Source organism: Eurytemora carolleeae, unplaced genomic scaffold (assembly GCF_000591075.1).
Source record: "Eurytemora carolleeae unplaced genomic scaffold, Eaff_2.0 scaffold707, whole genome shotgun sequence".
Lineage (NCBI taxonomy): Eukaryota > Metazoa > Arthropoda > Copepoda > Calanoida > Temoridae > Eurytemora > Eurytemora carolleeae.
Window position 1 is genome coordinate 104,542 of NW_019396599.1, and position 14,504 is coordinate 119,045.

General features: G+C 31.9%; 1 protein-coding gene across 12 annotated transcripts in view; it reads left to right on the forward strand.

Moving 5' to 3' along the window:
* The first annotated feature begins 769 nt into the window (after nucleotides 1-769).
* The window catches only part of LOC111706107 (rabankyrin-5), a 49,223-nt gene continuing 35,488 nt past the window's right edge, over nucleotides 770-14,504 (forward strand). For all 12 annotated transcript variants that reach the window (XR_002766145.1, XR_002766144.1, XR_002766153.1 and 9 more), the window contains exons 1-9: nucleotides 770-880; nucleotides 5,172-5,236; nucleotides 6,469-6,542; nucleotides 6,902-6,969; nucleotides 7,935-8,002; nucleotides 9,299-9,356; nucleotides 9,568-9,613; nucleotides 10,248-10,299; nucleotides 10,614-10,657. Coding sequence is in view for 1 of the 12 variants with exons in the window: in XM_023478874.1 (XP_023334642.1) it covers nucleotides 831-880; nucleotides 5,172-5,236; nucleotides 6,469-6,542; nucleotides 6,902-6,969; nucleotides 7,935-8,002; nucleotides 9,299-9,356; nucleotides 9,568-9,613; nucleotides 10,248-10,299; nucleotides 10,614-10,657 (525 nt within the window). In the remaining 11 variants the exon portion in view is untranslated. The remainder of the gene's footprint in view (nucleotides 881-5,171; nucleotides 5,237-6,468; nucleotides 6,543-6,901; nucleotides 6,970-7,934; nucleotides 8,003-9,298; nucleotides 9,357-9,567; nucleotides 9,614-10,247; nucleotides 10,300-10,613; nucleotides 10,658-14,504) is intronic.

Genomic DNA, 14,504 nt, shown 5'->3' on the forward strand with positions numbered 1-14,504 from the left:
CAGTGACTCTTTCAGGGTGGTTCAATTGCAGGAACCATGCCAAAGTGGAGTAAAATTTTCTCTTTTATAACATTTTGATAAAATAAAATCAACATGAATATGTAATAATGTTTCTTTTTTTCAAGCAATCAAAAAAATACTACCAAACTTTATTGTGACAGGAATTTGAAATAGCTAAATTATCACAAAAAAAGGAAATGTGTTTATATTTGAAACTCCACCCAACCTATATTTTGTTTATGTATAATTCACTTGAATTTATTAAGCCCTAGAGTAACTTCTGTAAAAATTTGTACACCATGCATGTGAAAAATTTCCAAATAGAAATCTCATATAGCTAATTTACCTTTCGATTGAAATTTTTAAAATTCTTGAGATTATTGTCACTATTTGGAATGTTTAGTTTTCAAAATAGGCCAATGCTAGGGTACAGTAAGATTCTTCTTATAATACAAAAATTTTATTAAAGGAGGTTTTAAGAAATGTTTAGAAGAAATATTGAATCATATGTAGAATGTAGATTATGAGATATTTATTCCATTTATGCTTTCTGTTTGGTATTTCTCAAAAGGTATATCAAATTTGCTTTCAATTGCTGATTAAAAAAAATACTTTTTTGCAAAAAAAAATCTAAATGAAATTTTTAAAAAAAATGCATATAAACCCCTAATTAGAATTTTAAACTTATAACAATTTTAAAATATTCTTACTCTACCTTATTTTGTGCGTATACTAATATAATATTTATATTTATAATTATTTTTGTTAAGATCTTTATGATTGCAGAATTAGAATGAAATTGTTCTGCTGATACTTGTAAAAAGATCAAGATGTCACAGTCAGAAGTGGATAAACTGTCGCAACATCTTTCATTACTTAGGTTTATTTTTATTTACTTTTCTCGTCATTTTATCAAAAAAATTGTTTTTGTGTAGATGTGGTTTATTGTTGAAAATACTTTTTTTTAAATTGCTTTCCATTTATGTTGTAGCAGATACATACTTGATAATTTATTGTTTATCCTGAATGTTCAATATAGGAATATATAGAGAATGTTTTTAGGAACAGATGATCATTTGATAGTAAAATGGTAACTTCTAGATTTGTGTATAAATCCCAGTGATCATTGCGGATCTGATGTAGTGATCATATTTGTTTTTAAATACATTTACCCTCTTGGAAGATTGGATATCTTGTGGTAGTTTATTTCAAGAGCCTATAACTCTGTTACTGAAGCAATACCATCTCAGTTCTAGTATTGAGGTCGATTTCAAGTTTAATTTATCAGCAAATTATCATTTACTGGTTCAGCAGAATGCTGGAACTACTAAGATTTGAACAAGGGCATTCAACTAGATCGTCTGTTCTTGTTCCTTGTTTTTTCAATTGTTTTGCTCTTGTATGCTTAAAATCTGCATGAACTGGAATAATGAGAATGGCAGAAGCCTATACACCAAGAATCTAGAAGAACTGCTGGAAAAGTATTGGAACACAGACCAGAGGATATCACCATGAAGCAGATATTGAGTTCTGTTTACAAGATAATTTTTAAAGCTTGCTAAACAGTCTCTCGTTGGTTGAATAAGAACCAATCCTGACTTGGGTTCTATCTAAGCCCAAGCTTGGGTTTTACTCAGGTTTAGGCTTTTAAAATCTCATCTCTGGTTCCCTTTCAGATATTACTGCACTTGCTCTGACCTCTCCAATGAAGTACTTGAAGGCCACATGAAGCACCATTAGACCCTTCCGGATTCCAAATCTCAAGCTTTGATATACCTGGCACCTGGACAAACCAGTGACAAATGAGCCTCATTGATCCCAATACTCAATCCTATCTTCTCAAACTATGGGCACATTTCGATTTTATCTCTATTTTTAGTCTATATTCTGTTTCCTAATCTCAGATTTTCTGCTCTTGCTCATCAATCCATCCTATAACCTTGGATGATGATTGTGGGATTTGTAAAATAAATACTCCTATTGCAACTTGGATTGACACAAACTCTTTAATGACCTTATCACTGAACACCGTGGTCTGTGACCCATACAAGATGGCTGGAATTGCTCATACCTCCTAAAACCTCTGTGCAATTCTCACCTTATTTCCAATTAGGTCTCTGCACCAAATAGTCAACGGTTCAGAAAGTCTTCGGAGGGGGAGGCGTGTTTATTTCCAGGTTTAAGAACATTCATTTCTTACTCTGAGTTTAGAATTTAGCTCAGGGTTGGGAAACAAAGTTCTCCAGATTTAGAGTTTAGCTCTGGGTTGGGAAACAAAATTCTCCAGGGTTTAGAGTTTAGCTCAGGGTTGGGAAACATCATTCTACAGGATAAAACAGAGTACAAAGCCTCTTCCATCTTTAGTACTCCATCGAATAAATCAGAGTACAATGCCTCTTCCAACTCCAGTAGAATGGTACAAATAGAGTACAATGCCTCTTCGACTACAGTAGAATGGTACAAGTAGAGTACAATGCCTCTTTCCTGTACAAGTAGAGGGCAACACCTCTTCAACCTCTTTGCAACCTATGCCCAGTCCAGACCAGCTCTTGTCAGCCTCAAAATTTCAGTAGCATTCCATCTTGCTGTTCTTACTACTTAGTCTCATGTTGAATAATATTTCTTCCTCACAGCTTTATATTTACTCCCATCTACTGTGCAACCAAGGTTTTCTCTAGTTACCTATCCCAAGCACATATTCTCCAAGATCTATCCTTCAGTCCAGTGTCAATATTTATGTTTTCTCCACTGACATCATTATGCACATATCCTTGCAGAACTTGTCCACCTCCGTTAGTAGATTTAGCATACCTCTGCAACTGGTTTTGGAGAATAGTACCAAATTGTCTGCTAAAAATAACCCTGTTATTGTTTCTGTTCCCATCTGGACTTTACGCTTAGTATTCTGTAATTTGATCTATATACCAGCTATATAGAGGGAACATAAAAGTGGGGATAAACAACACCCCTGCTTCACTCCATGAGTAAACTATACTGAGATGGAATTTAAAGAATTTGAGCCGCGGTTTAAATCCGCCAAATCCCGATTTAAATTAAGCGCCGGTTTAAATCTTGAAACATTTGATACACTTTTAAGTGGAACCAAGCATATTTAAATCGCGGCTTAAATTTAAACCGCCGTTCAAATTCTTTAAATTCGGCCACTGGTTTCAAGAATTCTCCTCATATTTTAACTCTTGTGCAATCATTGAAATTCAGTACTTGGATTATGCTCAAGACTGCTTCCAAATCCTGTGCTCCCCAATTTTTGTACTGTAACTCTCCATTCACTGAATCATAAGCCTTATTGAGGTTAAAAAAGCAACTGAGATCTTGTATTTTTCTTTCTTGCTTTTGTTAATATCTGGAGCAATACAAAAATACATCGGGTTGAGCCAAAGTATCCCAGCATCTCACACACTTTGATCATTCTTTCATTCAACAGTTTGGTGATAATGCTCTGTATCTGATAATCTATCTATCTATAAGGGTAAGTATTATTAACATTAAGGATCTAAGGAGTTCAGGAACACATTTATCATCTCTGTCAACCTGTCATAGTACAAGACTGATGTTTTTTTTTACAGCAATGTTAATAGATTATCAATCCCAGATACTTCCCTTCTAACTCCATAACCTGTGGTTTAAGTATCCGACTATTCACCTTGGCCTCATGTGCCATTTTCTATGCCTGTTTGGTTATCCAATCCTACTGGTCCGATTTATTCATTTGATAAGCAGTATCTGCTATTTGTTGTCCTTTATCCTTTTAATTTAAAAATTTGTGTGACCTTTGTCCCTTGAATATTTTGCTAATCTCTCTGCGAACAGTTTCTTCAACACTAATCAGATCAGTATATAATTTGCCATTCTCCTCCACCACTGCTCTAATGCTAGATTATTGTCTTTTCACCTTTCTCTTAAACATGATCTTTACTTCCTTTTCAGATCATACTGCTTATTTGCCAGTTTGTCTCCTGTTATTTTGTGCATTTCCAGGTTCTCCTGCAGCCCCTGTTCTCACAAAGACTCCTAACTTTCCTTGCTGCTATCCTTCTCAATTTTAACACTGATTCTGATAAAAATAATCTTTTTTCTTAAAAATACTGAATTAAAGTTTACAATTAAATAAAAACTATTTTTTTCTGTTCATTTCTGTGAGATCAGTCATAAAACCTCTGATGTATTTAGGTTCTCGTACTTAAAGTAAACTTCTCACAAGGTCCCAAACCTTCTCTAGTACTTTAACTTTTAGATGGTAGATTTCATGTCCAGGAAGGTTAAAATGTTCACCAGTATGCTGGTTTGTATGAAGGTTTTGCTAATTAGGCGTAATTATTGCAACATTTCACGAAATTACTTTATTAGAAATAACGGCGTAATTTTGCGAAATCAAAGTTTCTCTAATTACGCGTAATTATTACAAATTTTCGTGAAAATAATGTTGTAGAAATTAAGCGAAATTACGCCGTAATTTCGTGAAATTGAAGTTTTGCCAATTACGCGAAATCCTGCGAAATTACACGAAATGAAAATCATTTCGCGTAACTGCACGTAATTTCGGGTAAGTGAATAATCTATAACGTTGGAAACCCTAGAACATGGTACTTCTCTTTATATAAGTATATGTAGCAAACTATAGAACAGTATACAACCAAGACCACTACAGATTTTGTTTGCTAATTAATTGCACTTGTTCATGTTACTTATAGGCTGGATTAAGTTAATTTGTCTCAGTCTGTACTATCAAATAACTCAGTGTGCGATTGGAATTGTAAAGTGTAAAAATAAAGAAGTATTTTAAACCCTCAATTTTTTTTGAAAAGACATAAAAGAGACTGTAAGCCTAATTTCAAGTTGCCCTCCATGCAAAGATGGGAATGCCCGATTCACAACAATATCCTTAAATGCTTTTGTTAATTAAGTAGAATTTAGAAATTAATTTTTTAAATTCAGAAAACTAATTATTTTTAATTGTGGTTATATTAAGAAATTATTACGTTTTTACATTTTTCAAGCAAGAAAAACTATTGTATTTTTTACATTTTTAATCAGAAAATGGTGTCAAGGGTTTTGTTGTAAATTGGGTATTACCATCTTTACATGGATAGTCATTTGAAATGATGCTTACAGTCCCTTTAATTATGGAAATAATTTCTTTTCAATCCTAGAACTGAGTATGTAAAGCTGCAGCAGAAATGTGTTATGTTGGAGAGAGAAAACTCAGTGCTGGCTGGTCAGTTATTTTTATGTATTACTGTTTTATTTTTTGTTTTATGATAAGATTAATAACTTTTCTTACTTTATTTAAATACAAAACACCTTATTTCTTCATTTATTACCAGATAAAATGACATATTTTATTTATTATTAAAAAACTTTTTATTTTTGAAATTAAACAATAATTTGTATTCATCAATTTTGTAGATAATTCAATACTTTTTATATCATTTAATTAATAACCTTTTTATGTTATGACAAGATACACAAGTGTTTTATATTTTATAGTTAAATTAAACAACATTATTTTTCATTTTATAAATTGATTAGAAATCGTATTTTAAAGATAAAGCAACGATTTTGACATTATTAACAATAAAGTTTTTTTTTCATTTAATTATAAGATAAAACAAAAAATTTTCATTTTATCTATATAATAAAACAAGACATTTGTATATATATATGTTGCCTATAGCCGGCTAAACGGCTGGACCAATTGGGCTGAATTTTTTGGTGGACACTCATCGATGGGTAGAGGGTATTATAGGCTGAAAAAAAATCATTTTTTTTTTTCAAGTTTTTTTTCCATAGGCAACGCCGGGCCTTTCAGATAGTTATCATATAAAACAACATGTTTTCCATAATTTAATGATTAGACAAGAAAATAAGTTTTCATTATAATCATTTAGTTTGTGGTCAAAGTAACTTTACAGCCAATTTCCATGTCCAAATACTTCACTGTGAATAAATGGCTAAAACAGCAACAACATTATCAATTAATTAATATGGTTACAATAAAAACAACAACATTATTATGGTTATTATGGTAACAACAACAATTTAATGAAAAAATACAAAGGTGTATACTTTTCATAAGTATTGAAAATAATCTTGGGTTATAAATGAAAAATCTAAAAGATTTAAAAACTATTATTATGGCTTCAACAACAAAAGCAACACCATTATAAAATGATAGTTATGGCTACGATACACAACAAACAAAAAATTGAATGTGATGTTAATTGATGCAACATCATTATTAAATGATAATTTTGGCTTCATCAACAACAACATTATAAATTGATATTTATGGATACAAAAACAACAAAAATGTAATGTTAAATTTATAGCATCAACAATATTATTAAATGATAATTATGGTACAACAACGACAACAATGAAATTATTAAGTGATATTAAAAGCTTAAGCAACAATATTTAAAAATAATAATAATAATTATTTACTAGCTGAGAATGGTGAGCAGGGTCAGGATTCATTTATATCTCGTCTTCTTGCTACAGTTTCCTCATTATACAACCAGGTTCGAATATAAGACTTTTTTAAAAGTGATTTAATATCATTTAAGTGGTTCTCAAGAAAAAAAATTGTCTGATTTTTCACCTATTAAATACAGCTCTTTGCTCATATTTATATATATACTGGCTAAACGGCTGGACCAAATGGGCTGACATTTTTAAGAAAACCCATGAGAATACCCCTAAATAAAAAAAATTCTTTAGTGTTTTAAAATTCTACAGGCAACTCTGGGCGCTTCAGCCAGTTTCTAATAAATTATGAAGACGGTAATTTAATTCTGGCGAAAGAATTACAACCAAATTTCAAAATCCACCAAAATTTCTAAATTTAATTATTTTTGGCAAACCTTATTTAATTGTTTAGCCTCTGTATAGTGATTTGACAATAATTACTCCCTCCTCTAATATCCATGCTCACAAATTTGTCCTCAGGTAATTTTTTTTATAGATTTATTATTTAATAGTCGGGTCACAGTAAGTTTGACGAACATATTTATGCGGATTTAAAGTTTCAAAAAGAGTGGTAATGTCTTAAATCCTCCACAAAATGAACTGTATTAGATTGTTTTGCTTTAAGGATGATCGTCAGGCAATGCTTGCCAGATAAATTTAGGCTGTTCTGTGTATTTTGTTGTCAAAGAAAAATTTAAACACAACCCTGGAGCTCAACATAACATAGCCTGCAGGACAGGATAATTTGACTGTAGGTTGAATGTTAATAATAATAATAAAGAACACAGGCTGAATATTTTATAAAACTATTGTGAACTTTTATGCTCATTTCATTGTAAATTTTGTTATAGCAGTGCTATAAATTTAATTATTGTGCTAAAATGTTAAATAAGCTATTTATTAAAGCACTGTATTGTGAAGTTTTTTGAATTCTGGATTTTCTAAAAAATTTGGATATTTCTTAAAAAAAATTAAATTCAAGTTTACTTCTTTTTACTATACAAACATTTCAAAAAATTACCTAAAACAATATTTTTTTATTACATGTTTCTGGACTTTCTGGTGTATCTTAAATGTTACTGTGTGGGGGGGGGGGGCTATTTTATAATTTAGTGGTAGAAGTGACTGCTGAGTAGTTGAATTAAGTTATTTTATTGAAGTGACTGCTGGGTAGTTGAATTAAGTTATATTATAATTTAGTTGTAGAACTGACTGCTGGGTAGTTGAATTAAGTTATTTTATAATTTAATGGTAGAATTGACTGCTGGGTAGTTGAATTAAGTTATTCTATAATTTAGTTGTAGAAGTGACTGCTGGGCAGTTGAATTAAGTTATTTTATAATTTAGTTGTAGAATTGACTGCTGGGTAGTCAATTTAAGTTATTTTATAATTTAGTTGTAGAAATTACTGCTGTGTAGTTGAATTAAGTTATCTTATGATTTAGTTGTAGAAGTGACTGCTGGGGAGTTAGTTCCTTGTCTGAGGTTGAATCCTTAAACTGGGTTAATCTGGGTAAGTTAAGTTAAGTTGTATTGCTAACATTTTAATATTGCTGTAACAATTGTTATTGTTAACTTTTATTTCTGTATTAATAACATCTGTTTCTTTATGTAAACATCTTTTTTATATTTATTATTTCTGTATTGTTAACAATACTGTATAGCATCTATTTCTATATTGCTAGGATCTATTGTTAACATTTATTTCAATTTTGCTATAAACTTTTTATATTGTACTAACAATTTAAATATTTTTAACTTAAATTTCTTTTATGCCGTTAACTATTTTTTTGAGTCGTTAATATTTTCTTCTGTATTGCTATCAATTTTTTATAACTGTTTCATGTTTATAAATCATGCTATCAGCTATTTATTTATTTATTATTGTTCTGTATTGCTGTCAACTATTAATATGCTGTTCATATATTATTCTGTATTGCTATAAACTATTAACATATTGTAAACATCTATTTTTGTATTTCTATTAATTATTTATAGCTGTTAATATATTGTTCTGTATTGCTATCAACTATTTATAATTGCTAATATATTATTCTGTATTGCTGTCATTTATTAATATGCTGTTCATATATTATTCTGTATTGCTATAAACTATTAACATATTGTAAACATCTATTTTTGTATTTCTGTTAATTATTTATAGCTGTTAATATATTATCCGGTATTTTTATCAACTATTTATAACTCTTAATATATTGTTCTGTATTTCTATCTGTTTGGACCGTGCATATGCAGAAGAGATCTTAATATTTTTGAAGCAACCTGTATTGCATTCTTGGTTGGACTAGACAAGGTTCCAGATATATACCTGCCAACCAGGGGTAAAAATTCTTCCAAAATACCATAGAATGTATCCATGGTACAAGAAGAATTATGTTTATGTAGAGATTTTTTTCCCTACGCATATAGTATTCCTTTTTAAGTAAAGATTTATTTGAGTTGTTTCAAGCCTTAGTCCTGGCAAGGCTCGCTTTGTAGTAACCCGTGTTATCTGAACTATTAGGTCTAAGAGTTGATAAATTATTGATTATGATTTAACAAAATAACTATTGAGTCTATTTATGTTAACAACAAATGGTTATTTAGTATTTACTGTTTTAATCTTTTTATTCTTATTGTTTCTAGTTCTTTTATCAACTTGTGATTTATATTAGTACGTTCCTGAAGCTGAATATGTGGATAGAATGAGTGTGAATAAAGAAAATACAACTCTATGTTTCATTTACATACAGTGAGCTTTTTAGAGTGTGCCGACTCTAACACTATCATTTATCGATATTTTTACTAGGTGAAGATGTTAGCTTGGCGCTGTTACGTTGGATATATACTGATCAAATCACACTCAGGGAACTATGGGACCCAAGAACCAATTGAGAATAATGATATGTTATAGAAAAAGAAAAAGAAAATTTCTAATATTTTTTTTTGAAGGGTCACAGCCCCCCCCCCCAAATTAGTTTCTAAATCTTATTCTAAGATTTGCAATACATTTACCAGCAAAATGGCAGTACAGTTAAAACTGAAAATGAACACTATCTCCTAAGGTTTTGATTTCAGTGGTGGAGACCAGTTTACGCTTACCTTAATGGCGGTTGGAAGTCAGGGAAACCAATTAAACTAAATAAAGTAATAAAAAAATAAAAAAATACATAAATAGATAAATTAAATAATATCTATAACTATTCAAATAAATAAATTGATAAAAAAGAGACGTGTAATTAAATATTCATACAGAAATACCAGATAAATAAATATAAAGGTAATAGATGGGTCAATGAATGATAGAAAAATAAACTGGTAGACAAATATTTAATTTATCTGATATGAATATTTGGTTTGGATTATCTCAATACGAATATTTGGTTTGGATTATCTCAATATGAATATTTGGTATGGATTATCTCAATATTAATATTTGGTTTGGATTATCTCAATATGAATATTTGGTTTGGATTATCTCAATATTAATATTTGGATTGGATTATCTCAATATGAATATTTGGTTTGGATTGTCTCAATATGAATATTTGGGTTGGAATATCTCAATATGAATATTTGGTTTGGATTAACTCATTGTGAATATTTGGATTGGATTACCTCAATATGAATATTTGGTTTGGATTATCTCAATACGAATATTTGGTTTGGATTATCTCAATATGGATATTTGGTTTGTTTTATCTCAATATGAATATTTGGTTTGGATTATCTCAAAATGAATATTTGGTTTGGATTAGTTTAAGTTAAGAGCTCTGGTAGACAGTTGTGAACAAAATCTTGTTTCCTCAGGAATATTGATAAATAAAACTGAATATTTAATTAAAAATACTTTCTAGACTAAATCTGTTTTGAAGGAAGAATATTTTTATATTATGCTGTAATAATGTACTTTGTTTTACAGCTGCTGTTTTTCTTGTTCTTGGGACTATTCAAATCATAACTTAATTTTGTCGTCTTCTAATTTTTAAGTTATTTAATTAGCTAATTGTTCAACTTTTTTGCTGATTTATTTCTCATTTAAAGATCATAAAATCAGAAAATATAAAGTTTAATTGACTCAAAATATGTTTCGCGTTTTTTTATCATTAATTAACAATTTCTAGTAAGCGTATCCAACTGCATTAGTTTCTTTGCAACAGCAGACAGGGTGAGTTAAAGAAAATAAGAATGTTTTGGTTTGCAAGGTTCTATTGTTTGTCAATTAAACATTTGGTTAGGAATAACACATCTTGATAAAGAAACTTGGAACTAGAAATATATTATAGGACTAGTAAAAGAATACAGTCGTTAAATAATTTATATTTCTTAAACTTTTTAAAATTTGTAGTGTTAAGTAGGAAAACAATGTACATACAGGGTGTCCCAATAAACATAGGGATTGAGAGACGACTTAAATATTGTATTTGATTTATTATAATTGGACATAAAGCGAACCAAAAAAAAATGAAAGCCTAATGAGCTTTTCAAAATGTGGTCTACCTTCTTTGTATCTTTAAAATTGACCATGCGAACCGTTATTTTGATTTTTAATAAGCTAGAATTTGGACAAATTTCCTCCGTTAATGTTGAACACGCTTACCTGGGAAAGTCTCCGTCAATAGGTAGAAGTAAGTAGATAGGAAGTAAGGAAAGTAGGGAGGTGGACCGTAACCCTAGGTCTAAGTTAGGGTTAGGGACACCACCAGAGAGGGTTGCATGATATCCTGAAAAGTGAGATAAGTAGGTAGTAGATACGGAATAGAGGTAAGATAATATCAAAGCTGTAAAAAATAATAAGGACAAATGAGCGGAGATCCAGTAGAGTAGGAGAAGTAAACCTCTAAACCGCATCACAGCATAGCTGAGTCCAGACGCGCAGCAACCTACTTACCCTAACAGTTTAGTCCTAGGACCAAGGATTGTTTAGAGATATCTGCGAGGATTCTATCCCCTAGTAGGTCATCAGGGGTTGGGTTGTTGATCCAGAGTAGTAGTGACGGGGGAACCCAAGCTTGGTTTAAAGGTAAGTTGAGCTGTATGTCATTGTTGATAGCCCAGAATTTTTGGAAATTAGCTTTTGATAAGGCATTGGCCATGGAGGCTAAGGGTGTAGAGCATCTGAGTATCTTTGTTATTTCAACTGATGCTCTGAGACCAGCAGCCACATTGGAGATGGCAATACCAATGCAAGTGGACAGAGGGCAAGAGCGGCTATATCCTTTTTTGTAAATGAAGACGGACGCAGCATTGTCTACCCAGAACTTGATAGGGCTGTTTTTGGCCCAAGTAAACCCAGCAGATAGGGCCAATAGTGGTCCGATTAGTTCCAGAGCCGACATGCATCTACCAATGTATCTACCATTTATTTTAGTTTTGTTGATGTTTATGGCTCTAGACCATGGGACATAGGACCACCAGGAGTCAGTGATAGCACCCACACCAAGGCCAATCGTATTCATGGAGCCACCAGCAGCGTCAGTGTAAACTTCGATGGCCCATGGTGGTAAGGATTTGTCTGGGTTTGTGAGTTTTCCTCTGCCAGAGCATAATTTGATCATTGTAAACCAAAAGTATATTTGTTTTTTGAAACCATTGGTCAATTTGACCTGAGTGGTTTTGTCCATAGAATGGCAATTTAGCTCTAATAGATGATGCATGTTGAATTTACCATTTGGGATGAGGGGTTGGATATGTATTATTTTTCCCACTATGCTCCAGATTGCTGATTGTGGCATGAATTCAGAAGTTAGGAACTTGTTAATGTCGTTGAGAATCCTGGCCAGTTTTTCGTGGTTAAGTGCCCAAGTCCATTGGACTGTGTCGTAGAATATACCCAGGACAAGGCCATGGGTGCTGGGACCAAAAGACTTTTCCGGATCCTCGCGAGGCGCAAGCTTGACGCCAAGTTGATTCGCGATATCAGAGAAAGTGTTGTCAAAAAGTTCCAAAGCGTGTGAATCAGCTGGGGCTGCGGCGCAGCAATCATCCAGATGTTGGCATATTCTGTTAATTGGGAAATTTGATTTTGTTGCTGCTATGTGCACAACAACTTTGGCTAGCCTATCAAAAATTCCCACGCTACTGACACATCCGAAGATTAGGCACAGTTCTTTGAAACCAAACCCGAGCCAAGAGAACCACTGTAGGTCAGTGTCCTTGGTACAGACGGCCACATGCTTGTAGGCGTCGGCCCAGTCAATCTTGCACATTTTTGCTCTGCGACCGGCAAGGTGCAAGGCTCTGAGCCATTTTGTAGTAGATGACATTATGGTGGGAAACTCATCTTTATCAATACCTTCGTTTACACAATTGCCTAATGGTGAACTAAGGTTGAGGATGATTCTGACTGAACCGTTAGGTTTTGGTTTGGTCATTATGCCATTTACTTTAGCAGTAGCTGGGATTTCTTCGAGAGGAACAGGGCCATAGGCAAATCCTTTTTTTTAGCCAGTCGGCTATGGCGTCCGAAACATGTGGTGCATATTCGTATGCACTGGGGGCATTGGTAGAGAATGACGGTGTTCTGGATGAGCCTTTGCAACCAATGTCTGCACCGTTAGTTAGGTCTTTGCAAATTTTATCCAGTGTTGAGTTGTCCTGAAAACCTGTTTCTAGTGCCAGTGCCTTAAGTTTAATGGGATCCACTAGTGAGACGCATAGGGGTTGGTAATTGGTAGGAAAGTTCTCCCAGTAAGATTGGTCTGGCTTGATTTTGTAGGATTTTAATACAGGCAAATTGTATTTAGGTTTAAATGTCTTCACAGGAGGCAGTTCTGGAACAGGTAATGCCATTTCCCGTTTGAGGGTTTGGATTAGGTTAAGGTAGAAAGAAATAGTATGTAGACTGAATTCTGAAAAGGGTAATAATGCTAGAAAGATAAAAAATTGGGTTATATAAGAAATGTATTAAAGAAAAAATAGTTGAATAAATAGAATATTTTATAATATTCGTTAAGTTGGAATATATTCTAAACTTTTTACAAAAATTAAACAAAATAACTGGTGCGCAAATGTTGTGGACGCGGCATTTCGTGTTGTCGTCATCGGTTTATGTATATAAATGTCGTCGATGTTATAAGAAATATAAATGTCGTCGTCGCAGTAAAGAGAATTAAAGGTTATATTACACGAATAGTGCATAATTTGCGTTAATAATTGTTTAATTGTGTGCATGTAAACTTGTGAATTTCACATTTTAATTATGAACCTGGAGGGCGCAGATATTATGCATCAATAAACATAGATTAGTTATGAGGAATTTAGCCATTTATAAATTTAGATAGTGTCATATTATGTATTTAGAACGATACTCGGAAACATTGGTTTATTATTAAGATTTAAATGCGCGTATATCGTGTATTATAATGTCTAAGAATGGTATTTGACTGAACCAATGAAAGTAAGGATTCTAATTTTGAGATTAAGAGGAAACATTTATCCTCATATAGCGACACTCAGAAAACACTGGGTTAACTATCATCTTATAGATTTATATTGGATTATCGACATCATTCACAAACATTCTGTGTAGATTAATTATTTTTAAGATTTTACACTGGATTGTCGACATCATTCATAAACATTATGTGATGTTTGAATCAAGATTTGGTATAAGGACATATATCCTATATAAATGTAGATAGTCTATATATTATGTGATATACAGTTACACACGGAAAACATTGGATTATTATTAATACCTAAATAAGTATATAAAGGGTGTGAATGATAGGTATTTGCAGAATAAGGACTTAGATGTCAAAGATAAAAAAGACGAGATGTTAACTATCATACAGCGACACTCAGAAGCCATTTAATTATTATTATTGACTACAAGAATTAACATATTTTCCCCTTCTCATTTATAACTAAAGTGCTATCTTGATAGATCTATCTTCATCTTACATTATGTATTTAGTAAGACCAATTAATTGCTCAGTATAATCACATCATAACATTTCGAACTCATGAATTTAATTAACAGATTATAGAAAGAACTATATTTATTTTAACAG